The following is a 24,006-nucleotide window of genomic DNA, read 5'->3' as shown; positions in this document are numbered from 1 at the left end:
TTAAGAAACTCTAAAGCCGGATCCTGACCATTTCGGTAACCGTGGAAAAGTCAGTTCCTCACTCACGTCCTATACTGCTCACGAGGGGAGGGGTTCGTTCTGTGCACTAGGGGACGGGGAAGGGCTGGGGACCAGGAGGTGAGAGGTGGGGGCGGCAGCAAGGAACGCCGCTGGGAAGACCTGGACCAGGGCGCAGCTATCTTACAAGCACACAGGTACCAGAATCAAGTTTATAAACAGTTTATTCAGCTCATAATAGTGGGCAAGTTCCCAGCCAAATGCACAGATACAAGCGAGGCGCCCCTGGGTTAATGCAGGAGCCGGCGGGTTACATGGGACTGGGCATCAGGCAAGGAGGGAGCACCAAGGTTTCAGAGTCAGACACGGCCAGGGACCCTGAGCCGAGGGCGAGCCAATGTCCCGACGCTGACCGCTGCTTCCTTCTCCCAGCCGGGGTGTCCTCAACACTGCATCACTTCAGTGATGTCAGGGGAACAGATCTTAAAGAAATGGAGCCCGTGTTCCTGCACACCTCAACTGTTGTTGCTTTGTAAGTCACACGCTAGCACGTGAACAGGAATTTTAGAATCCTCCGTAACAGCGGGCCAGAGTGCTGATCCCTCTGTATTTCTCCCTCAGCGCCTCCTTGCCTGTTGTCGTTCCTACCTAAATTCCCATCCTTAAGCCACACACCCTGATGATGAGAGTCTCACATACACAAGTCTCTCAGATGACAACGCTATTTCCAAAGCAGCATCTTGTGCAGACAGTCTATGACATCGAAAAAAGAAAGTGTCTCTGGTTAGCTATTCTCTGTGAGAAGAGTCATCCACCCTTGACCGATGCCTCACTGAAAGCATAATTTAGAAGACAGATTTAGGAAGTGGAATATGGATAAAAATAGGAAACAAACTCCAAAAAGCCATCGTCTATGGGGACGGGGCCACCTAATGACCAGTTCACAGATGGGTCTCACTCGAAGGCTATAAAGTTGCTGCTCACGTAATTATTAGAAACCTACTGGAGTCCAGAGCCGACAGTCTGCAAACCTTTGGGTAGATAGAGATCGGCGTCTGGGCAGGAGATGGTTGGAATCTAGCTTAAACCTTCTCTAACCTCTGGGAGAAATGCTCAATCAGGGCGGCGGCGCGGGGTGCAGGCGGGAGCTGCACCACAAACAGCATCTCAAAGGCAAGAAAGGCCTGATAGGATGTAGAAGGTTCACTGTAATGTTATCATTTTAATTCTGAAGGGCACCTTAAGTTCCATTTGTCACTTTTCTGAATTTATCTGTCGGGAACAGCCTTGAGGACGCTGTACTGGCATTTAACTTTTTGGCAAAATAGAAACTTTGGTCATGGCCTCAGCTCCGTAAAAATGTTTTCGAGAGGCGATTATTTCTGATGAAAATAACATTTTTAGCAAGTGATACAAAACAGTAACAGGAAAGTAAACATCTTCGTATCTACGGTAAGAGCAAAAACTCTTGGTCAGAATCTTATTTTTAAATACGGCGCAAGGGTCAGTAGTGCTTATAAACAGTACAGAGTTCTCTTACAGGGGATCAGAAAAACAGCAAAGTAAGGCACAACCTGTTACGGTTACAGATTTGTGTTAGGCAGTAGTGTTCTTTCTGGAAGGCACAAACTGGAATTATGATTACCTAAAGGTTTAAAATGTGGTTCTGAAGATGCCGTGTGACAGGGGGAGCCTCTGGGAACGAATCCCCTTAACTGAAATTAATGGCAATTAATCACACAGCGGGACTTCCAGGTTACGACACTCTGGAACTCAAGTCCGCTTCCTCAGCCACGCGGCAGTCTGAAGGCGCCGGGCCAAGTGTGGGCCGGGTGGCCGCACTTCAAGTTTGGAGTGCTTACGATAACAAAGGCACGTTTCCCAGAAATTAAACTTGACAGTAACAAACAGAAAATATTCACTTTAGACAGAACAGTAGGCGAGCTCGAGAGTATAGCAGGTTCTAAGTCAAACGTCTTGAAGAGGTTTCTCGAACAGCAGGCCGGAGCTTCACTGTTTCTTCACGGGGACACGTTCCACACTAACAAGCAGGGGAGACGGAAAAAGAGCAGAGGAAACAGCAGTTTAGTGTTTCGGGGCGGACCCAGAACTGACCCTGCATGTCGCGGTCTAAACGCGAAAATCAATCTGGCCGATTTCGCACTGGGGGCTCCTCCACAACTGTGCCGAGGGCCCGAGGCCACTGTGAAACGGAAGGAGGGGAGGGATTGCTTTTGCAAATGGTTCCCACGGATGGGGCTAAAAACCCCGACGGCTTGTTCCGGGATGAGCTACAACAGTAGCAACAGCAATGCCAGTTAGTAATACTTCTGTGGGCGCGTGGGTGTGTCTACGGATTTATTTACTTACACAGCTGGCACCACTAAACGCCAGACGCCATGCTATTCGCTTGTTACGGATCAGCCAGTTGTGTCCTCGTAACAGACATATGGGGTAGGTACTATTATCATCCCCACTCTACAAATGAGGAGACGGCGGTTCAGAGACGTTCAGCGATTTGCCTAAGGCCGCACAGCTGATGGTGGTGGAGCCATGGTGGGGAACAGGCAGTCATGCTTTTCATCAGCAGACCACACTGTTTCTTGTAAAAGGAAGGATCAGACGAAAAGGTACTCGGTGAGGGCCCCTGGGGGTGCTCAGGCGGCCGAGCGTTCGACTTCAGCTCAGGTCACCATCTCAGCTCGCTGCTGTCCGTGAGGGACCCGCTTGGGATCCTGTCCCCTCTCTCTCGGTCCCTCCCCTGCTCATGCGGGCGCGTGCGCGCTCTCTCTCAAAAATAAAAAAAAACATTAAAAAAAGAAAATGTACTCAGAGGTACAGGATACTACTGACCTACAGGGTGGGTCAGTGACAATGAATGCATTTTCCCTGACTTCAAAGGATCAATGTTTATATAAAAAATCTTGGACTTTGACGAAACAACACTCAAGTATTTAAAACGTTTACTGAAGAAAACGCAAATCTCTGGAGTAAACTACCAGCTCTGAGGGAACTTTTACTCTGAGTTCTTGTACGTGAGGTCAGCTGTGAACATACAGAGAAGACCCGAACGAGGAGTTGAGGCCAGAGAACTCACCGATGATGATGATGATGATGACGACCACGACGACAATCCCTATCGCCCACATCTGTGAAACAGACCATTTCACATTTCAAACACAGAGGTCAAGGTGCTCACCGAGGAGCATCACATTCTAGTCGCTGGCAGAGGAATTAAGGTGCACTACAATTTGAAATAATTCACAATTTTTAAAGCCTAAACTTCCTGTTCTCACTCGGGGCATGAAGGTATTTATCTGCTTTTTGTAGGACGGTCAGATGGCCTGAGGTCCCTAGAAAGGCATCTATTTTGTGCACACAAGTTCTTCATGTAAGGAAGGGCTGCTAACTTGTCCTGTGTGTCCGGAAGCGTCGCTTTTGTCCCAGGAAGGGGGCGGGGTCCACCCGGGCCCTGGTGGCTGCAGAACATCTGCTCTGGGCTACGCTCCTTGCGGGGCTGCTCTCTGCGCTCCTGCGGGGCACACTGGCTCGCCAGCTGCCCTTTCTCGTCACGCTGGAGCCATGCACTCAACCACATGCCAACTGACCACCAACCCCAGCCCTCTCTGGCCAGTCTGTGTTCAGGGCGATGCGGGGGTCGGGGGTTGAAAGCGGCTTCTGTTTATGATTGGTTTTGGACATTCCCGTTCTATGTGCTTCTTTAGGTCAGCCACAGAACCTGAAGAATTCCTAGCTGAGGGGCTAGGGAAAGGGCAGGCAGTCAGTGCCTTAGTCTCAGAGTCAATCCAAATTTCCATGTACGGGACGTCCAACTCACCTCCAACATTCACAGAAGTCCCATACTTGGGGCCTTAGTTGCCCCTCTGAGACTGCAGAGGGTGACTTAATGCAAAAACCACTGAAAAGAAAGTTACCTTGCAATTCTTCCACCAGTATTTTCTCTTCAGCTTGGCGGCACTTGTTTCAAATTGGGAAGCTCCAGCCTGCAGTGCGTCTGCACGATCATCTAATTCCGAGAGCTTCTGATCTCTTTCCAACACCTTATCCACGTTGACTCTCATGATGTCCACCACCTGAACGAACGTGATCACGCCGAGTTACACACAGAGGAAGGGAAGAACAAACACAACGCTCAGTGAAGTCAACAGCACGTTTTCTTTCAGGTCAGCACTTTATTATTTTGGGCCAAACTTCCATTTATAAATGGGAGGGGGGCGGTGCTCACTCTTTCATGACAAAAACACTCAGCAAACTAGGAGTAGAAGGGAACTTCCCTAACAAGAGAAAGGGCATTTATGGAAAAACCCACAACAAATATCCCTGCTCAACATGAAAGTGAAAGACAGAGTTTGTCCCTAAGATCGAAACAAGATAAGGATGCCCATTTTCACTAATGCTGTTCAACACTGTACTGGAAGTTCTGGCCAGAGTAATTAGGCAAGAAAAGAAAAAAAAGGCATCCAAATTGGAAAGAAATAAATAAAATCTGTATTTGCAGACGACTCCACATACAGAAAATCCCAAAGCATCCACACACTGCTAGAGTTAATAAACACATTCGGTAAGTGTTCAGGTTACAAGATCAACACCCAGAAATCAGAATGTGTCCATCTACTAGAAAGAAAAAGGAAATTAAAAAAAATAATTCCATAAACAATAGCATCCAAAAGAATACAATACCTAGGGGATAAATCAAACCGAGGAGGCAAAAGATCTGCACAATGAAAACTATGACACTGCTGAAAGAAATTAAAGACCTAATTATAAGGGAAGACATTCCATGTTCATAGATAGGAACACTTAATATTGTTAAGATGGCAAGATGCCTCAAAGCAATGTACAGGCAGGCAGATTCAACACAATCTGTATGAAAATTCCACTGTCCTTCTCCCCCCTACAACCTCCTCCCAGAAACGGAAAAGCTGATCCTTAAATTTTTATGGAATTGCAAGGGACCGGAATAGCTGAAAACAATACTGAAAAAGAAAATGTTGGAGGACTCCGACTTTCCAATTTCAAAACCTTACAACAAAGTTACAGTAATCAAAGTGTGTGCCTCTGGCATAAAGACAGACATGCACACCAATGGGACAGAACTGACAATCCAGAAATCAACCCAAACATCTACAGCTGATTGGATTTTTAAAAAAAAATTTTTTTAACGTTTTATTTATTTTTGAGACAGAGAGAGACAGAGCATGAACGGGGGAGGGTCAGAGAGAGGGAGACACAGAATCCGAAACAGGCTCCAGGCTCTGAGCTGTCAGCATAGAGCCCGATGCGGGGCTCGAACTCACGGACCGCGAGATCATGACCTGAGCTGAAGTCAGCCGCTTAACTGACTGAGCCACCCAGGCGCCCCAGCTGATTGATTTTTGACAAGGCTGTCAAGAGCATTCAGTGAGGAAAAGGACAGTCTCTTCAGCAAATGGTACTAGGACAATGGGGCAGCCACAGGCAAAACAATGAGGTTGGACCCCTATACCTCACCCTATATGTAAAAATTAACTCAAAATGGATGAATGGCCTACATATGAGAGCTAAAAACTATAAAACTTTTAGAAGAAAACCTAAGAGCAAATCATCATAACTTTATTATTTTTTAAAAATGTTTATTTATTTTTGAGAGAGAGAGACAGAGACAGAGACAAAGAGTGGAGGGGTGGGGGCAGACAGAGAAGGAGATACACGTGAAGGAGGCTCCAGGCTCTGAGCTGTTAGCAGAACCCGACGCGGGGCTCGAACTCACAGACTGCGAGATCATGACCTGAGCCGAAGTCAGACGCTCAACCGACTGAGCCACCCAGGCGCCCCCGTCATAACTTTAGATTTAGCTATAGATTTGACACCCAGTCAAGAACGACAACAAAAATAAATAAATTGAACTTAATAAAAATTAAAACCTTTTATGCATCAAAAGACATTATCAAGGCTGTGAAAAGACAATCTACAGAATGGAAGAAAATATTTGCAAATCATTTAACCCTAAAATGATTTTTAACCTAAAGAGGGTGTCATATCCAGAATATATGAAGAGCGCTTACCACCCAGCAACAAAACGAGAAACTGCCCAATCAAAAAACAGGCCAATAGACTTGAATAGACATTTCTACAAAGAATGTGTACAAATGGCCAACGAGCACATAAAAAGATATTCAACATCATTGGTCATTAAGGAAATGAAAACCAAAATCACAATGCAATACTTCCATATTCGCTAACTAGCACAGCTACACTCCAAGAAAACAGAAAACAACAAGTGTTGGTGAGGATGTGGAGAAGCAGGAGCCCCTGGACGTCGCTGTTGAGAATGCAAAATGGTACAGCCACTGTGGAAAGTTTGGTAGTTCCTCAAAAAGCTAAATACAGGGGCGCCTGGGTGGCTCAGTCGGTAAAGCGGCCGACTTCGGCTCAGGTCACCATCTCGCGGTCCGTGAGTTTGAGCCCCGCGTCGGGCTCTGTGCTGACAGCTCAGAGCCTGGAGCCTGTTTCAGATTCTCTGTCTCCCTCTCTCTCTCACCCTCCCCCGTTCATGCTCTGTCTCTCTCTGTCTCAAAAATAAATAAACGTTAAAAAATTTTTTAAAAACTAAATACAGAATTGCCACATAAATACTAGTCTGAATCTCACACAGTCTTCCATTGTGGGTCTGCAAACGCAGAGCAGAACAAAAGATGCTCTGAGGGTCCTCTGACTTGAGAAGCCCACAAATACAGATTTGTCGGGCTAGAGCAGGTTGCTAGCACCTGCCTTCTGTACACGAATGGGTGACAACCAGAACTGAATTTGAGGCTTGCTCAAGCTTGGGAACGAGGTGGTCAGGCTACCGTTAAGAAGCATTTTGATGAAAAATCTGCTAAGAGGGATTGGTCTTGGCTTGAACAATCTAAAACTCTATTACCCTATTTTATAAAGTAGTTCTTTTTTTTCCCTTTTTTTTTTTTTTTTTAGTGGCAGCAAAATATATCTTTAAGGTGGTTCCTGGAGGAATGTTCTCAGGAGGAGTGTTTGTGGTTTAGATATGTGGTTCAGTCACAGGGAAACCAGCATGACATCTGGAGACTAACTTCTCAGAAGCTTAGCTCAGAGCTTTCAGAATAGGAGGGGACACATTTTTGTTACATTTATGAAAGGGTCGAAGTTTCCTTTACATTCATGCTTTTCTGATACTTTTTCTAAACAGAATTATTTCCAGTGTTCCCATGCTGGTTTAAAAGTCACTGTGGGCAACATTTTAGAACAATACCTCATCCACTTGATTTTGTGTCTGCTGAAGTCTTCGGTTACTGCCAGAGGCAGCACTCGAACCTGCAGGTGCACCTGTAGACCTGAAATGTGTAAAGGCACAAGCGTGAGTAAATTATTATTCCAAATATTACATCGTTGTACATATGAAGACATTACTCCAAGACCCTCACTGGTAGAACTAAAGCAGAAAGAGAAATCCTTCCTACAGTAATAAACAAAGGTTTAAATGACATATCTTCTGATTCCCCTATAAACTTCAAGATTCATCCATATATTAAAAGTGACCGGGGTCTAAAGTGCAGGTTTAATAAGATCTACTCTGCATCACTGAAGCACCTGATCTTAAGATCAGGGATCCTACAATAGGGAAACTCAACCTTCCAATTTTTTTTTTTTTTTATAATTGTTTAAAGGCACACATTGGGGCGCCTGGGTGGCGCAGTCGGTTAAGCGTCCGACTTCAGCCAGGTCACGATCTCGCGGTCCGTGAGTTCGAGCCCCGCGTCAGGCTCTGGGCTGATGGCTCGGAGCCTGGAGCCTGTTTCGGATTCTGTGTCTCCCTCTCTCTCTGCCCCTCCCCCGTTCATGCTCTGTCTCTCTCTGTCCCAAAAATAAAAATAAAAACGTTGAAAAAAAAAAAATTAAAGGCACACATCCACTTAAATGCAGCCGGTACTCGTCTGCTCTCTCACTGCGGTAAGAATGGTTTTCAAAGTTATAAACAGTTACAGAATGCCACTTTTCCACTACAGAGAAATGTATTTACACAAACGGGGTCAGGAACAGCGAGGTGCAGGTAGGAGGGGTGGCGCGAGTGGGAAAGATGAGGTGAAGTGGTGCTTCCTCTCTTAAAATCCTTGCTGAATGCCTTACTTCTCCCCAGCCAGATCTTTCTTGACCACTGTGGCTTTGAAGTTCCTCATTGCTTCCGTTATTAGGTTGGTCACACTTTGATTTCTCTCTCTCTCTCTCTCTCTCTCTCTCTCTCTCTCTCTCTCACACACACACACACACACACACACACACACACACGGTTGACCCTTGAACAAGGTGGGGGTAAGGGACGCCGACCTCTTCTGCCCCCTCCACAGTTGAAAATCTGCATGCAACTTTTGACTCCTCCAAACATTTAACTACTAACAGCCTGCTGTTGACCAGGGGCCTTACCAAAAACATAAACGGTTGATTAATACATATTTTGTTTGTTAGGTGTCTCATATACTGTATTCTTATAATAAAGTCAGCTAGAGAAAAAAAGGTTAAGAAACTCATAAGAGAAAATACATTTACAGCCCGTACTGTATTTGTCAGAGAAAAATCTACCTGTAAGTGGACCTGTGTAGTTCAAACCCATGTTGTTCAAAGGTGATCAGTAATGTCCTGCTCTCCTAATAGATCACAGACTCCTGTGCCTTAGAGGTCTCGTCCCTGTGTCCAAGACAGCACCTGGCACACGTCTCGCATACAAGAGCTACTGATGCATCCATTGATTCAAGTTGTTTATACCTACCAGGTGTCAAAGACCAGGGATGCAGTAGATGCCGTGCCTGCCCTCACAGTTTATTTATTTATCGTTTCGTCTGACAGATAATCGCAAAGGGCCATGTACTGGTACGTTTTCTCCAAGAGTTTTCTCACTTAATTCTCACGACTCTTTGAGGGAGGTACTACTATTAACCCCATTTTACAGATGCATAAAGCGGGGTTACGAAAGTCAACGCAGCTGGCTGCGGTGGAGTCTGTCTTTAGACCAGGTTCCACAGAATTCTATGGATCTAGATCTTCACCACTGTAATTTACTGGCCCAGCAGCCTCAGCCAGGTACACTCCTGTGGCGATCCTTAGTTCCTACAAGGAACCCAGGGAAAGCACCCATTCCTTGCTCCTCTGTAGGTGAGCAATGAACAGGTTGCAGGGGGACAGAGGGTCCTCGTGACTCCTGACGGTTTTCTCTCAATGTTACCACGGTAAACTTCACGTTTTCAAGGGCCACTACAACAAGACGACTTCTGCTTAAACAGAGAAGGTCCACAGGTCTGCCCCTGAGTCCATTCTGATCATAGGTGCCTCTAGACAGGGCCGAGGTCTCTTCCCTTGCAACTTCCGGAGCCCAGCCCAGCACCAGGCAGCGAGCAGGCGCTCCAGGTGTAAGGCAGTGGCCACCGATCCCCTCTGGGACCTTGGGCCGGGGGTGAGGCAAGAGGAGAAGGGGTGGGGTTGCGGTAGGGGCGGGGGTGGGGGCGTTTCCTACCTCCGGGAAGCCCCTGGCTTCCCCACCCCGCCCTGTCCCTTCCGCGATCGCCCGACGGCCGCGAGGCTGTCGGCCCGCCTGCAGCCAGCACCCCAGGGGCCGCCGCCCACCCCTAGGCCTCGGGAGCTTCCGCGCGAGCTCACGCCCGAGCGGCGGCCGGCGGGAACCGTGCCGGGGGAGGGTCCCAGCCGCGGGCCGCCGCCCTCCGGGACCCGAGGCCGCCCCGCGTCCCGCCGCGTCACTCACATTTTGGCGGCGGCGGGCGACGGTCGGCAGAGCGGCGCAGCGGGACTGGAGGCCGGGGAGCCGGGCGGGGCGGAGGCGCGGGGCCGATGACGTCACCGGCCGCGGCCGCGAAGGGGCGCGCCGGAAGGGGGCGGGGCGTCACGGGGGCGGGGCCACCCGAAAGGGCTGGGCGGCCGGCGCGCGGTGACCGCGCGGCATGTTGCGCTGGGCTCTGTCGCGCTGCAAGCTCTCTGCCCGCCGCCAACCTTGTGACGCCGCAGGTCGCTGAAAGGGACTGTGTAGGTGAATGAGAGCCGTGGCGTGGTACGTTATTTTGGGCCCGGGTACGTTATTCTTCGGCCTTGACAGTCCTGGGGGTTGACTGCGCGCTTCTGCGTGACGTCTCACGTTAACCCAGTGGTCCTGGAGACACCACGCTTCCCCCTGAAGATTTGTTAACGTGAGACAGGGAGTCCGTTTGGGGTATTTATCATGGGCGTTGATTGGGTTAGACTCCTTTCTCCGTGTTCATTTGTGACTCAAATATTTGTCACCGCACAGACCATGACGGGAGCCTGGGCATCAGGCACTGTTTAGTGACTACGTTTCTGTATTCCCCGGGCCCTGGCAGAGAAGGTCCTCAGCTTTTGATAGGCTGCAGGTGGAGAGTTACTCTGCAATGAACTTAAAGCGGTTATTGAAAATATTCCTACCAACGTAGACGACGCCTCCCTTAAACAAACAAAAGTCTGAAAAACACTGCCAGGTCGCCTGGAGATCAGATGAGAAAGGAAAAATAAAACACTGAAATACTGAACTGTCTTTTCTGTCAGTGTAATAATTTGAAAAGGGAAATGCTAGTGTGTATTAGGAGAAAGAAGATTGTCCCAGAGGAGGTGCGATTTGAGTTGGGTAAGTAGCTAAGAAGAGAATTCCCAGGCAAGGGATGAACAAACACGAACAAAGACAACCGTGGAAATGGAAATGGTTTGCACAGGTTTGCACCAACCAACCAGAAGGGGCAGGTTGGGTCACAGGTGAAATAAGACAATAAAAGAGTGAGGATAAACAAGAAAGGAAAATGTCGTTTAAATGCAGTTGGCCCTAGAAACCACCGGGGCCTGGGGGAGCTGGGAGATAACCCTGCAGACGTGGTCTGGCAGGAGCACCGCAGTGGACTCCGTGGGAGAGGGACTACCAGGGAGACAAGGTGACACTCTGCAGTGAAAGGGAAGGGGAGGATGGCAGAATTCTCAGAAAAGAAGACAGATAGTAGTAGTCAGTTGGAAAATGCCTTTTGAAAACCGCAGAGGATTTTGGCTGCAGAGGTGAATTTAAATTGGTGTCTTTGTTTCAGGTAACCGGTATGCCCGTTGAGAGGCACCTGAGAAAACAGTTGGAAAGCAAGGGTTCTAGGGACGGTGGCTTACAGTGAAATTTTTCTTTCAGGGACACCTGGGTGGCTCAGTCGGTTAAACGTCCTACTCGATTTCAGCTCAGGTCAGGATCTCATGGCTCGGGAGTTCGAGCCCCACATCGGGCTCTATGCTGACAGTGTGGAGCCTGCTTGGGATTCTTTGTCTCCCTCTCTCTCTGCCCTTACCCCACTCGTGCTCAACCTCTCTAAATAAATAAATAAATAAATATTAATTTTTTTTCTTTTTCACGGACATGTCCCAAACTATGTAATAGTCGATGCCACAACACTGTCTCTGGATCTAAGGACACACGTGAAACGTATGGTTTGAAACATCCTGGGTCACCCTGGATCTCAACAGCAGGTAAAGTTAAAGCAAAGCACACACATAGTATGGGGAAATTTTCTTCATTTTTAATTTACAGCAGAAAGAATATAAAGCATTCAGAAAACATTTTCCATATTTTAAGGGCAATTCAAAACATTTTGCATGGTTTCCAGCAGCTGAGTTCTTCAACAGATCCATTGATTCAATGATGCTTTACATGCACAATTACAAAAATAAAACTTACAAAAAAGAAGACATCTAGACTAGTTTTACATGCAAGTCTCAGGGACCCCCCATTGGGCGCCAACTACTGTGTGGAACTGCCATAAGCGACCCGTGCAGCCAGAGAGGGGTTCGAGTTATTGTCTTTATTTCGTTCACACAGTACAGCTGATTTCAAATGGGTAACAAGAATAGCAATTAAATCTTCAGGAGACAGAATAAGATTAGCTATTAATTTTATAATGAAATCCTACTCCTGGCACTTGGGAATTCAGATTATCCAAGAAAGCTGCGCTTACCTATCATCTTATAGTCAAAATTAAGATTCACAACCAAGAAAAAGCGGTCAGAAATGCTTCGTTTCAGTGGAAGTGCATTTGTACCTCACCCAGGATTCACAGTTGTACTGGTAGGCTACACTGGTAGGCTTTGAACCTACTTCCTATCCCCTCCAGAAGAACCCTCCTAATTCTATGTAAGTCCTTATCTTCCAGAAGTTCCTAACTTACTCAGCTAATAATGTAGCATGGGAGACATTAAAAAAAAAAAAATGAATACATAAATGTGAGGATTAAAGCAAATCCACTGAGGTCATTACTCTTGTCAAAAGATCACTTATTTGTACCATAAGAAATGGAAGAAACCGATCTCAATTCAGTACTAACATACGATATTCTGAAAGAGCTGGCTTTCACCTTCTGTTCCCATTTATGAATACAATTGTGTGTTTGTAAATTACTCAGTGTCCTCCTGTAGATCAAATCGTGTAAAATAATAGGTATCTGGGGGTTGGGGGGGGGCGTGTGTGCAACAGCTGCAACATAACCCACACATTTAAAAACAAAATGGAGCCAGGTCAGTTTACAAATGTACAGGTGGCTACTAGTTGTGGGGCTGAAACTGTTGTCAAAGCTGATCACAAGCGGTAAGACATATACTTTACAGTAATCCGAGGTTGGCAGTGAAAGGAAGTAATTAAAAAACAAGTACAATTATAGAAAAGGCACCAAGAGCACTGACCCCAGTTTTTACCACAATCTGTTTGTATCTATCTTCCTTCTAGAGACGCCAGTTTAAAAGCTTATTTGTGAATATTTTTAGGCTTCACAACAAGCCTTGAGTTTTAACGTACAGTTGGCAGCCAGAACCAAGAAGAAGAAGAAAAAAAACAAAACTAGTTAATCTCAGCTTTACACCAACTGATCCTGAAACTTAACCTGGGAGTTTTAAACTGGCATCAGCAAATGCGAACTTTATTCTCTCGATTTAACGTTAGTAGTTTAATTTTTAAAAGCATCAGATTTCTTTGGCTCCTCATTATGTAGAAAGAGTAATAGACCATGACAACCTTGCAAGACCAGTTTGCCTCTTTTAAATTTTCAGTCATTTTTTTGTGCAATTTTTGTTACATTTTCTGATTTCCAGCAGGAGATATGAAAACGTGAGACATTTTTCAACCTTTCGTACTATTTCTTTTGTCAGGTTTTGATCGTTCTAAGTGTTCTTTGTTGGAGTGAGTGGATGGTGTTAAGCTATATACGGCTTCATCTTATGATTATCTGTTTAGCGAAAGTAACTTAATTTTCTTAAGCAATATTAGCATTCACATTACTTGGCACCATTGGCAAAAAAATTTTAAATTAAATAAAATAAACTCCTGGTAGCCAAAATTAAATGTAAACATATCCTTTTTTTTTTTTAAGTAATGTTACTCTGCCTTTTATCCTAAGTCTAAATACAGTAGCTCTTTTTTTTTTTTCCAGTTTAGTCATGCTTTAGCAAAATGTTCTTCTAAAGAACATTTAAAATAAAGTACTCTTATAGTGAAATAAAGTTTTTTTTGTTTCATTTTACAGACCATAGCCACTAATGCTTTGCTTTTGTTCATTTCTTTTTTCTTGATTTCATGCACATATCTCTTTGTTTTAATATATACAATATATACAAACAATACATCCACATTTTTCTCGCTCATTCAGACAAAACTATACAAATAATTTTATCTCGCCATGTTATCGACCTTTGTGAATAAAATATTTAGCAATTAATATAATCCCTTTCAAATATTTTCTCGCTTTCCGTTTCTACCTTCTATATATACACAGAAACTGCTCAGTTTGGATGAGATTATAGCCAAAAATATGGAATTTACTGGCCAGAACGCAGCACCACACTGATCTTTTAGGTGGCAAATGTCCAGGCAAGGTTTATGATTCCTTAGAATGACTACAGTTTCCAAGGTTACTAAGAAAAGCTACATGCTGTACCAATTCTCTAAGTAAATCTCATTGCACATGAAAGTAAGGCCCACAAATGAAAGTGCTGAGCATGACAAAAGGGACGAGATGGTCACTACACTCGCAGGTTCCTGGGAGGTGGTGGGGACAAGAAAATAAAGTTAAACTCTGTGAGCTGTTTCTCATTAATTCCCATGCATTCCCCGTTTACCACACACCCGCCCCTCTGCAAATTTCCACAAGACATTAAAAACCTGCAGATTTTAAAAGTTGCATTAAGTGTGCTGTAGAGATTAAAACAAACACGAATTCAAAGAAAATAAAACCAGTGAAGGAAATGCGAACACACGGACCCAATGAAGATTTGTATGGTCTAAGCCCTCCACTGAGAGTCAATCCCAAAGATTCAGCTTCTTGGAAGTAACTGACAGGTGCAGGAGCAGCATTCTCTTTTGTTGCTAGCGCATCCCCACCTTTGCTTATCTATATTTTTGGTATAAATATTTGTACAGTTCCACACGATGTTTGAATACAGCCCTATATGAGAAGGAAACCGGCTGCTTCCTAAGGAAAGGAAGCCTCTTTCGATTCCTCGTGGTGTCGTTTTTCCCATGATCCAACAGAAGATTGAGTTCCAAGATGTCTTGCTGATCAAATTAAAAGTTGTCCATGAAAGTGCAAATGCAATGACCAACACATTCCTGTTAAAATCCTGCAGCTGATCTCCCCAAAACTGCAGAGGGATTGTGTGCGTGTGTGTGCGTGTGTGCGTGCGTGTGTGTGTCGTAGTTTTGCATGTCTCTGCTAAAAACAGAAATGAAAACAGTCTGAAAAGCAATGTCACATTGCTAAGGGATGCTGCTGTATGTCTTCAAGTTCCTTGGCCTTTCTCAACTCTTTCACTCTGGAAGAGAAACAGAACAGAACACCAGGTGATAGCTGTTTAGTGAAACTGTGGCCAAACGGAGGGAAGGGCATTACCGATCCCTCTGAAGCAAAAACAAAAAAACAAAAAACAAAAAACCCCCCAAAAAACAAAACAAAAAACAACAACAACAACAACAAAAAACCAAGACAAAAACCCTTTGGAGGACTGATGGCAAAAGAAACTCCTGCTAAACTGCTGGGGGAGATATTCAAGGAGGAAGACACGGCCCTTCCTGAAACTGCTCAGTATCAAGTGCTCTCGACACAAAGCAAAACCGAAGTCGGCTGCATTCAGTCCCGTGTGACAGGAACGTGCTCAATCTTAGAAAGGGTTGGCTCTTCACATAGCTTTCTTCGAAGCCTGTTGGGACCATCAGTGACGCCCTGCAATTAATTCCACATGAGGCAAGTTAGGGAAACTGCACACGCCTCTACTTAGCTTCGGATACACCCAGGGACTGAACTGCTTTGCTCACAGACTCCAGATTGTTGGATATCTTGAAGCCGACCTTGCACCTGCACAGCCGGGCTACTGCGCTCACGTATCGTGGAGTCTTTCTGATTTTCGTTAATTCCTTACCTTCCTCCCATTCCACACTGTAACTTTAAAAGATGCTCAGGTCACTTCCCCCAGTGCTCCCAGATGGACAGCAACAGCTCCCAGATGCATACCAGTAAGGTACTCTGTTCTATTTATCAAACGTGTTGCAGTCAACAAATTTCAATGCAATGGTTATCAACAGTCATGGAAAGTCCGCATCGGATTATTTGTTTGCCGTGGGGTTTGAATACGACCCCCCGATGTGGATGGGGTGCCGGGGAGCAGGTTGTAAGTTGGAAGGTTATTTGTTTTATTGAAAAAGAATTCAGATCTTGCCTTAAGAGCAAAAAGATCCAACGCCAAGTGTGACTTCAGGGTCTACTAGTAAAGTCAGCGTGTGCTGTGTATGGCACCCAGTTTGCAGCTCTACGTACCACATCATGACCTGTGTTTCCCAAAAATGGGGGCGGGAGAAGGAGTTTGGCCGAACAGAAGCGGCCGTTGCTCAGGATGCGTATGCCCTATGTCTCAGCAGCACGACAAGGAAAAGTCTGATTGGCTTTTTGTCATATGGGCCTCTCTCTACGGAGGCAATTCCCAAACGCACTTTTCTGATTCTCTAAGAATAAAGCGTCTCCTATTAAGTGATACCAGTGTGTTTATATTCTATTTTAAAACGAATGCCAGTTTACTTTCTAACTAGATTCTTGTTAACACTCAGGGGGAAGAAAACATTTTGAGAACCAGTAGTGAGTTCCCGCTGTATCACACAGGCCAGGGTTCAGTGGCCTGCACGCACGCTCTTACAGCAATTTAAGAAAACAGGATATTTACCCCCTCCAAGCAGAATCATTTCTGAATATTCTGCCAAGTTGATGCAATCTCTTCAGAGAGAAGTTGCTCTCTCTCAGAAAAAAAGCTTTATTACCATCATCATTAATACTAAAAAGAATTACCGTGTTCGGAAACCTGCTGATTTGTCTGATATATTTACTAACTACGCCAGGTCCAGCTTGATCAAACGGTCTCTTCAGAACGGTTAACTTTCTTTCTTAACAGGCACGTTTAGAACGCATTGCTGTGTTCCTAACTGGATCTCGGTATCAGTTTTCGATTTTATAATTGAATATACCATGGATTATTAAATTTTAGGGTAATTTGGATCATATCACAGTACAGAATTGTGCATCATCATAGGTCCCTAATTTTGGACATGCATACTTGATAAAGAAATGGCTTTTTAAAAATTGAAACATGCCGTATCGTGTGTTCAATTTTTAAACATGCAGTATCTATACTAACAGCCCTTTGGCTGGAAAAATGCCAGGCATGCACTGATGCCCCCTTTGCTCCGGGCATGCAAAGTGTCTGTACTTGTGCAGACCTGGTGGCTGAGTCACCGCAAAGTGTGCGTGCTGCTTCACATGCGACATCTTGTTTCTGCACTAGTACAGAACTCATTCACAAATATGCAACAGTGACTCCATCACTGATGAGCTTTCTAGAATCTGAAGAATTCCGAACTCAAAATCTGACAGCATAAACACAGATATCCATCCACAGTTCTTCTAGAGTGAAGAGGAATGCTATAAAAATATCACGTTCATCACTGAGAGAAAAAGGAGGGTGAACTATAAACCAGAAACGTTTTCTACAGTCTCATACCGAAGAAGCTGTAATCAGCTGGTCATGGGGCCTGTACCTTAAACGTTTTTCTTTTCATTATAACGGTCACGTTTGTTTTTGTAGGATTTTTTTTTTTTTTTTGCAATTTCTCTTGAAATTAATGAAAGCGTCTACTAAATTCCCATAAGGTTTTAAGGTCACCATGTAAGTGCTCTGCTATGAAGTGGCGGTAGCCTCGCGCGGCTCTGGGTGAAGGAGAGATACACGTCCATACACACAGAGGTGACGATGATCATCTGTACTGGAAAAACGAGACGCCCCAATCTCAAGATACGTCTTCTAGGCTTGCATCGCTTCTGAGCTACAGTGGAGAGCTTAGTTCTTAGTTCCGTGATGAAGGTTTTACAGAACGTTAGCATTATAAATGATACCAAAATGGCTTCAACGACATAGGCTTTTTTTTTTTTTTTTTTTTTTTTTTTTTTTACAGAAAGTTGCTCAAGGAGGATTTAGGGAAAGAGGAAGAGAGGCCTTCTGTTTCAACAGCTGTACAGGCTACTTAGCATCTGTTACCTTGTTTAGGCCTCCAGACACTTCACCATCATCTCCAGTTTGTAAATGCAGAACCTGAGATTTACATCAGTGAAGCGACCTGCCCCAAACAATACAGGTAACAAGCGGGGATTTGGGCCCAGGCCTGTCTGCCTTTCACCTCTCCACCCTGCTGCCTCCGATATACCTCAGGACAACAGAACGATTAAAAAAACAATTAAAAAAACAACTATTGGGGGCGCCTGGGTGGCTCAGTCGGTTAAGCGTCCGACTCGGTTTTGGCTCAGGTCATGATCTCAAGGTTCGGTTCATGGGATCGAGCTTCTTGCCGGGTTCCATGCTGACAGTGTAGAGCCTGCTTGGGATTCTCTCTCTCTCTCTCTCTCTCTCTCTCTCTCTCTCTCTCTCTCCTCCTCCTCCTCCTCCTCTCCTGCTGGTGCTCTCTCTCAAAATAAATAAATCAACAAAAAAAACCCAACAATTATTGTATTGGTTTCTCCAAAGGCCTCTGGAAACATCTCCATGGTGCAAGACGAGTGTATTGTTGAAACCTGGTAACAATTAACAACTGTATTTCTAACAACTGTATCTCCTCAGCTCTGAGAAGCTGTCCCTTATAAGACCTTATGTTGCTTTCATTACAGTGTTCTGCAGAACAAAATTTCCTCCGTATAAAATGTACCTACCAACTTTATAAAACAGATCTGAGAAGTGAAAGAAGTGGGAATAAGAATCAAGGAAGTGGAAGATTTTTAGCCTCCTCCAATTTCCAACTGGCAGACTGTGTGGATGTTAATTAACCTCTCAAAGTTGAGATGAAATTGGGAGACTTTCACAATCTGCCCTACTGAAGCCGTAAATCGAGTTCTAAGTCACTTGAGGGCACGTTATTAGGATGGGCTAGGGGTACCTAATTTTCTTTTTGTTTTACGTCAAACGTCAACTGGACAAAAAGTAACGTTTGAATGTTATACTGCCTCTAGAGAAACGCAAAACAATTCACTGTATCACCAAAGTAGTTTTCGAGCATTTGACACTACAATTTTTGTTAGCCAATTCTAAAAAACCAGACGTTTCAGATCAGAGTTTCAACAGTTACAGAAATTTGTTGTTGCCTTGTCTTAGGACATGAACAGCCACCAACGGGCACATGTCAACACACATCTAGCACGAGAGGGGTCACAATGAAAGTTTAGTCGTTATTACCTCTGGGTTTTTCTCCTTGCTTATTTGTATTTCCAAAATGTGCTACAAGGAGTGTACTTCTTTCATAATAATTATTTCTGCTCATCATTCTCCAGGTTGAAAAAAAAGTTTATGTTTTCCTATCCATCCGTTATGACTACATCCCACCATCCATTATGGCTAGCAATATTGTATTCGCGTGACACAAAAAACCAAGTGAAAAATTCAGTGGAGAAAGAAAGAAACTGGTTCTATAGTCCAAAACCAACATCAACTGTTTGAACTGGTGTCACTGGCATTACCTGTGTTTTAAGCCTATTTTTTCGGCACACGAACTTGGTAAACGTGGGCCGGGTTTGTTTGAAGTTGGAATTACGTCGGAAAATCCAGTGGTGGTATTTGCGGAACTTAGAATACAGACAGGCGTTCCATCAACTCTCGTTGCGTTGTACGTGCTGTCCCAACTCAGCTACTGGTTACTGAGGCTTTGGTTCTCTAAAGGGATTACACCTGCTGGATTCATTCAGGGCCAAGAAACAGCCTAACCTGAGGATGTCCTGGTCCCCTAAAAACAAACCCCGCATACAGTGTGTATGCTTGCTTCTGAATTCCACTGCACAGAAGACCGGCAAAGCAGTCTTCCTTGGGGCTCTGAAGACCACTGACCCGGGGCAGAAACCACAGCTTCTGTGGCTACGAGGCTGTCGCGGCCGCAAGGAGAGCCGCCGGGAGCACGTTTCTGAGCTGCGCGCGTCAGTCCAGTCGGTACCTCGGGAAAGGGCCCTCCAGGGACTGGCTGGGAGGGGAGGCAATCAGGGCAGCGCGACTTTCCCCTGCAGCCATTCCGCTATGAAAATGGAAGACAACCCCGGGATTTGCCCAAGCGTTCTAGGCTGAAGATAATCCCCACTTTGGGGTATTGCTGCGGTCTCCACGACAACAACAACAACAACAAAAAAAAAAAAAAAAAAAAAAAAAAGAAAGAAAAAGAAAGAAAGAAAGAAAGAAAAAAAAGAAACGAGGAAACATAAAAACAATGTTGCATTCTAATGTACTGAAGTGATGTAGGAAAGCAACAGCACTGAAAGCCAGCAGAAGCCCACACAGGGTTTATTTCCATCAGACGTCCAATGAGGATTCACGAATAAATGAGGTAGGCCTGCTTCCGAAACTTGTAGCAAACAATGGCTCCATGGGTAAAGCATAAGGCAAAGCCGCTTCATTACATCTACTTGGTAACGCTCAGCCAGAGAAATGTTTCATGAGTCAGTGGATTTCAGCAGATATATTCTTGCAATGCTGGACGTCAAAAATATACAGGGCAGCCAGATGCGGCTTTCTGATTAGTTACCTGTTGCTCTGAGAGCTGCAATAGCTTGTGGGGAATTTAGGAAAAGAGAGATCTTGCCATTTTCCAGAAATCTCATTTGGATTGCAAAACAAAAAAGACAGAGAGGCCCAATAAGAATGACACAGAGCATGTTGTCTGCAATTTAACACACACCACTGTGTGCCAAAAATATTCATTTCCTAAAAGAGGCAAGTAAGACAAAATTACTTTGGATATTTGAATTACAGCCATGATGACACATCCCACGCATTCATTTCCTACTCCTCACCAAGTGTATCAGGCCACCTGGGAATTACACCTCGTGTCAAATTTAACTAAAGTGTGATGGCACCGTTGTTGACCCAGAGCACCGTCCACTCTTCTCAATCCAGCAACATACTTTCGGGCATCGTTAGAGAACTGTCCCTCGGATTAAAGTATACACAACGGAACACGAAGTGTGAACGGAACCCGCAGAACTTGACAACGACCCCCTGAAGGTGTCTCACAGGACTGCTGTCCAGAGTCAGTGCTGAAATCGCTACTTACCAAGAAAACTGGCAGCATCTGGTAAAGTTCAGTGTTTAGAAACCCAGTTGTCAGAGAGAAAATCTGTTGCTTAAACATTTGTCACCAGAAAGAGTTACCTCTTCTTCCCCCCCCCCCCCCAATTAGGGTCCTTTTATGCCAGGAGGATAGCTTCACCCACCTTTACTGAACACGGGGACTAGGCCAACAACTTCCAAAAATAGGTTATTTGAAAACCAGAATTCCCACTGTTTCTGATAATACCTGTAGTGACTGTTACAGGTCATAATGCCCCGTCACAGAAATAACATCTCAGGGGAAAAAAGGATTTGTCCAGGAATCACTCTTCAGAGAATAGTCTCTCCAATCTATGAGAACGCTTCCTGATACCCACAAAACCCCAAATATCTTGAAGAGGGAAGTGGAAAAACCATTTTCTAACTGGAGAAAGAGGCATTGTCCTCTTTAGTCTCAACACCCGGAGGATGAATCTGTCACGTAATTCAGTTGTTATTTCTTTACGTATGAGGTATCTTGGGTTTCTGCTAGGACACTACGTTACATCCTGGTCAATTTAATCGGAACCCAGCCGGAGAGTCATGTTTTCAGTACGTGCCCTTCGAAAACCTCTTCAACCTCAGCAATCCTCACTGTTTGGAAAGTAGTATAACACCTAAGTTAACTCAGAGAAATAATTAAGATTGCCGATTTAAATACCTCTCTGTGCACAACAAAAGTTTTCTCCTAAAAGGGCAGTAGTTGTGCCCAAGACAAATCAAATCCCTAGGAGAAGCTGGAGGATTTGGAAACTCCACTTTAAGAGCCTGGATGAATTAGGGGCTAAGCCTGGAGGGAAGGCTGCATGAAGACACGAGGACTCTCGGCCGAGAGCACCGGGGGGCTTTTTCTTAGCCAACCCCAAGTGAAGACTGGTGTACTGTGCCTTAATTCCGATGACTGACCTCGTCTGCCTTTCTGCATACCCTTCCGCTTCACCCATCGAGGACGTGCGGCTGAATGGTGTTTGACAAACTGCGCCACAAAATTGAGTTCCTGAAGTTATCAAATATCATCTTTTGATGCAGAAAGCTTAAATGTCTTAAGTATGGTATGTACATTAATAAAAAAAAAAAAAGTATGCTAAGTCGTTTGACACAAATTCCACCAGTAGGAACTCTCCTCAGAGAATGCCCTCCCTCCCCACGAGTCATTTCAACTTGGGGACTGTTGGAGGAAGTGCCACTGTGACTGACGTCTCTGCTCTGGTCTCTTGACCGAACCAAGAGGGGCGAGATCTTACCGGTAACTAGACAAAGCCACAGATAAGCTAGCCCTCCATCCACACAGGGAGAGAGACAGGACCATACTAGAAGGAATCTGAGCTTCTCAGCTGCTCTCTCTCCAAGTCCCTGAAGCCCGGGAGGCCCAGGGGTGTCAGGAAATTCCAACTTTCCGTGCCCGAGGAGGAGTTTTAGGAGCCTGTGATGATGGATGCAGCAGGTGCTAAAGAAGTTATGGTAGGGACTCTCACATTGAAAAGCACCTTTGGAAAATGTTCTCTTAAAAACGATCACTGACCTACCAGAAGCTAACAAGCTTCCGAAGTGCGTAGGCAACCACTTTTACTAAATGTTGGCTCCTTGCAGGGATTGTGTTAATTGCACGTCACATGCAAGATACCACAACTGTTTTGTTAAACGGAGTCTTGGGGCCTGCATTTGCTCTTTTGCAGGGTTTTTTTTTTTTTTTTTTTTTTAAGTGGAAACAAATATCGTTTATGTATGCAGAGAGTGAAAGGGAATGGAAAGAGAAAGAAGTGGAGACTTTTGTCCCCTTTTTAAAATTTCAAACACAGACATCTCTGAGCCAGTTCCACCACATGGGACAACTGTGAACAACTGCTTAATTCTCAAGAGGACTAGCTAGTAAATGTACAGACCAGCGGAACTGCTTTATTCTGTTTTACATACATTTTCTTTCAGTGACCACCCATGGTTTTAACCACGTGGGACTTTAAATCTTATATAGGGGCTGGGTCTTATTTTAGGAAGAACTTATAAAAACTCAATTCTCCTATCATCGTAAGTCAGCAAACTGCAGTCCAGGGGCCACATCTAGCCCAATGAATATCTGTGTAAATAAAGTTTTATTGGAACACAGCCATAACCATTCATTTACATATCACCTACTGTTGTTCGCATGCTGCAATGGCAGAGCTGAATGGGTGTGACAGACACTGTGTGGCCCACAAAGCCTAAGATATTTACTATCTTTGGAAAGCCTTTTAAGAAGAAGTTAGACGATCTTTGACTTAAAATACAATGAATAAATACCGGCATCGACATAAAGGCACTTAGATGAAAAATACTAGCTTCAGAAACATTAGAAGTTTCAGAATTTTTGAATTACAATCTCTTCTCAGAAATCTTACAAATGACTCAAGTCGGGGTTAAGAAGGGAGGGTGTCGAATGGAGTGGAGTAGACGGGTGGGGGCTCCCCTGTTACTTGCTTAAGGGCATCTTCTCTTAAGTCCATCGGACAAAAGGTGTCAAATTAATCTACATTCGGATCTGCTTTGGGTGAATTCTATCCCTGTCTTTTAAATCAATTTCCTGACACTAAATCCTTTCCTCTACCTTCACGCGTGTGGCAGTCGCCTCTGGCAGAGACTTCTGCCCCTTGTGTATACCTACAAACCAGCATCATAGTCTAAAACCTCAAGGACACCAAGAGTGTGCATCGGCTACCCTACCTCTTCATCATCATTTCTTTAAAATACAAATTCTATTGGAATGTCCACTCTTAACTGCTATATAGAATATGCAGATTTAAGACACCTTCCACCCCACCGTCTTTATTCAGCATTGCCGTTAAATTCTGGAAGTCGGGTTTGTTCGCTCTTTAATAATGAATGCGCTGCATTGGTTCTGAAAGGGCAGCTTCATGTGCTGACTTACCTCATGGCACCAGGGAAAGGGAGATTTACAAAACGAAACTACAGGAACAGGGTGATGGGGGAAATAGTAACTCTAAACAAGAAATCGATTCGTCAAAAAAAAAAAAAAAAAAAAAAGCCAGTATCACCTGGTGAGCTTTTTTGCGTTAGAAATTTGGACACAGCGGTAGTTGAGAGAATTGCATGGTGGCCAGTGATCTGAGTCACAAATAGCCACCTGCTTGACGTTTTCTTCCAGTGCAGCCTTGTTCCAACTCCACCGAGTTCTAAGCATGCCCTGTGGCGGCTTCAGAAGGGCCTCCCTTTCGCTTACTCATGCATTTGTACGTCTGCTGTATGTGACTGTGTTTCATGTTGTATAAAGTAGCAGTGTTAGTAATTAGGGTTAGTTTT

General features: G+C 44.7%; 2 protein-coding genes and 1 long non-coding RNA gene across 10 annotated transcripts in view; 1 reads left to right on the top strand and 2 right to left on the bottom strand.

Annotated features, from left to right (window-relative positions):
* Nucleotides 1-224: 224 nt before the first annotated feature.
* On the bottom strand, nt 225-9,902 carry VAMP3 (vesicle associated membrane protein 3). The gene is made up of 5 exons (XM_023258054.2): nt 9,785-9,902; nt 7,286-7,367; nt 3,954-4,112; nt 3,116-3,167; nt 225-2,059 (listed from the first exon to the last, which is right to left on the bottom strand). Coding segments are annotated over exons 1-5 (315 nt in total). The 5' UTR covers nt 9,787-9,902; the 3' UTR covers nt 225-2,039.
* LOC109502053 lies at nt 9,461-23,661 on the top strand. Its single transcript, XR_002160396.3, has 4 exons — nt 9,461-10,087; nt 11,456-11,544; nt 17,552-17,731; nt 18,258-23,661. It is a non-coding gene; the product is annotated as an uncharacterized LOC109502053 (long non-coding RNA).
* Nucleotides 11,573-24,006, bottom strand: part of CAMTA1 (calmodulin binding transcription activator 1) — an 850,500-nt gene continuing 838,066 nt past the window's right edge. For 6 of the 8 annotated variants that reach the window (XM_045035030.1, XM_045035029.1, XM_045035033.1 and 3 more), the window contains one exon: nt 11,573-14,871. In XM_045035030.1, the coding sequence (XP_044890965.1) occupies nt 14,839-14,871 (33 nt within the window). In that variant the 3' untranslated portion in view covers nt 11,573-14,838. Of the gene's footprint in view, nt 14,872-20,149; nt 20,329-24,006 lie in introns of those variants that run through there. The other 2 variants (XM_045035028.1, XM_045035032.1) reach the window with 2 other exon arrangements.

This window comes from Felis catus, chromosome C1 (genome assembly GCF_018350175.1).
Source record: "Felis catus isolate Fca126 chromosome C1, F.catus_Fca126_mat1.0, whole genome shotgun sequence".
Classification (NCBI taxonomy): domain Eukaryota; kingdom Metazoa; phylum Chordata; class Mammalia; order Carnivora; family Felidae; genus Felis; species Felis catus.
This window is presented reverse-complemented; position numbering and strand designations above follow the sequence as displayed.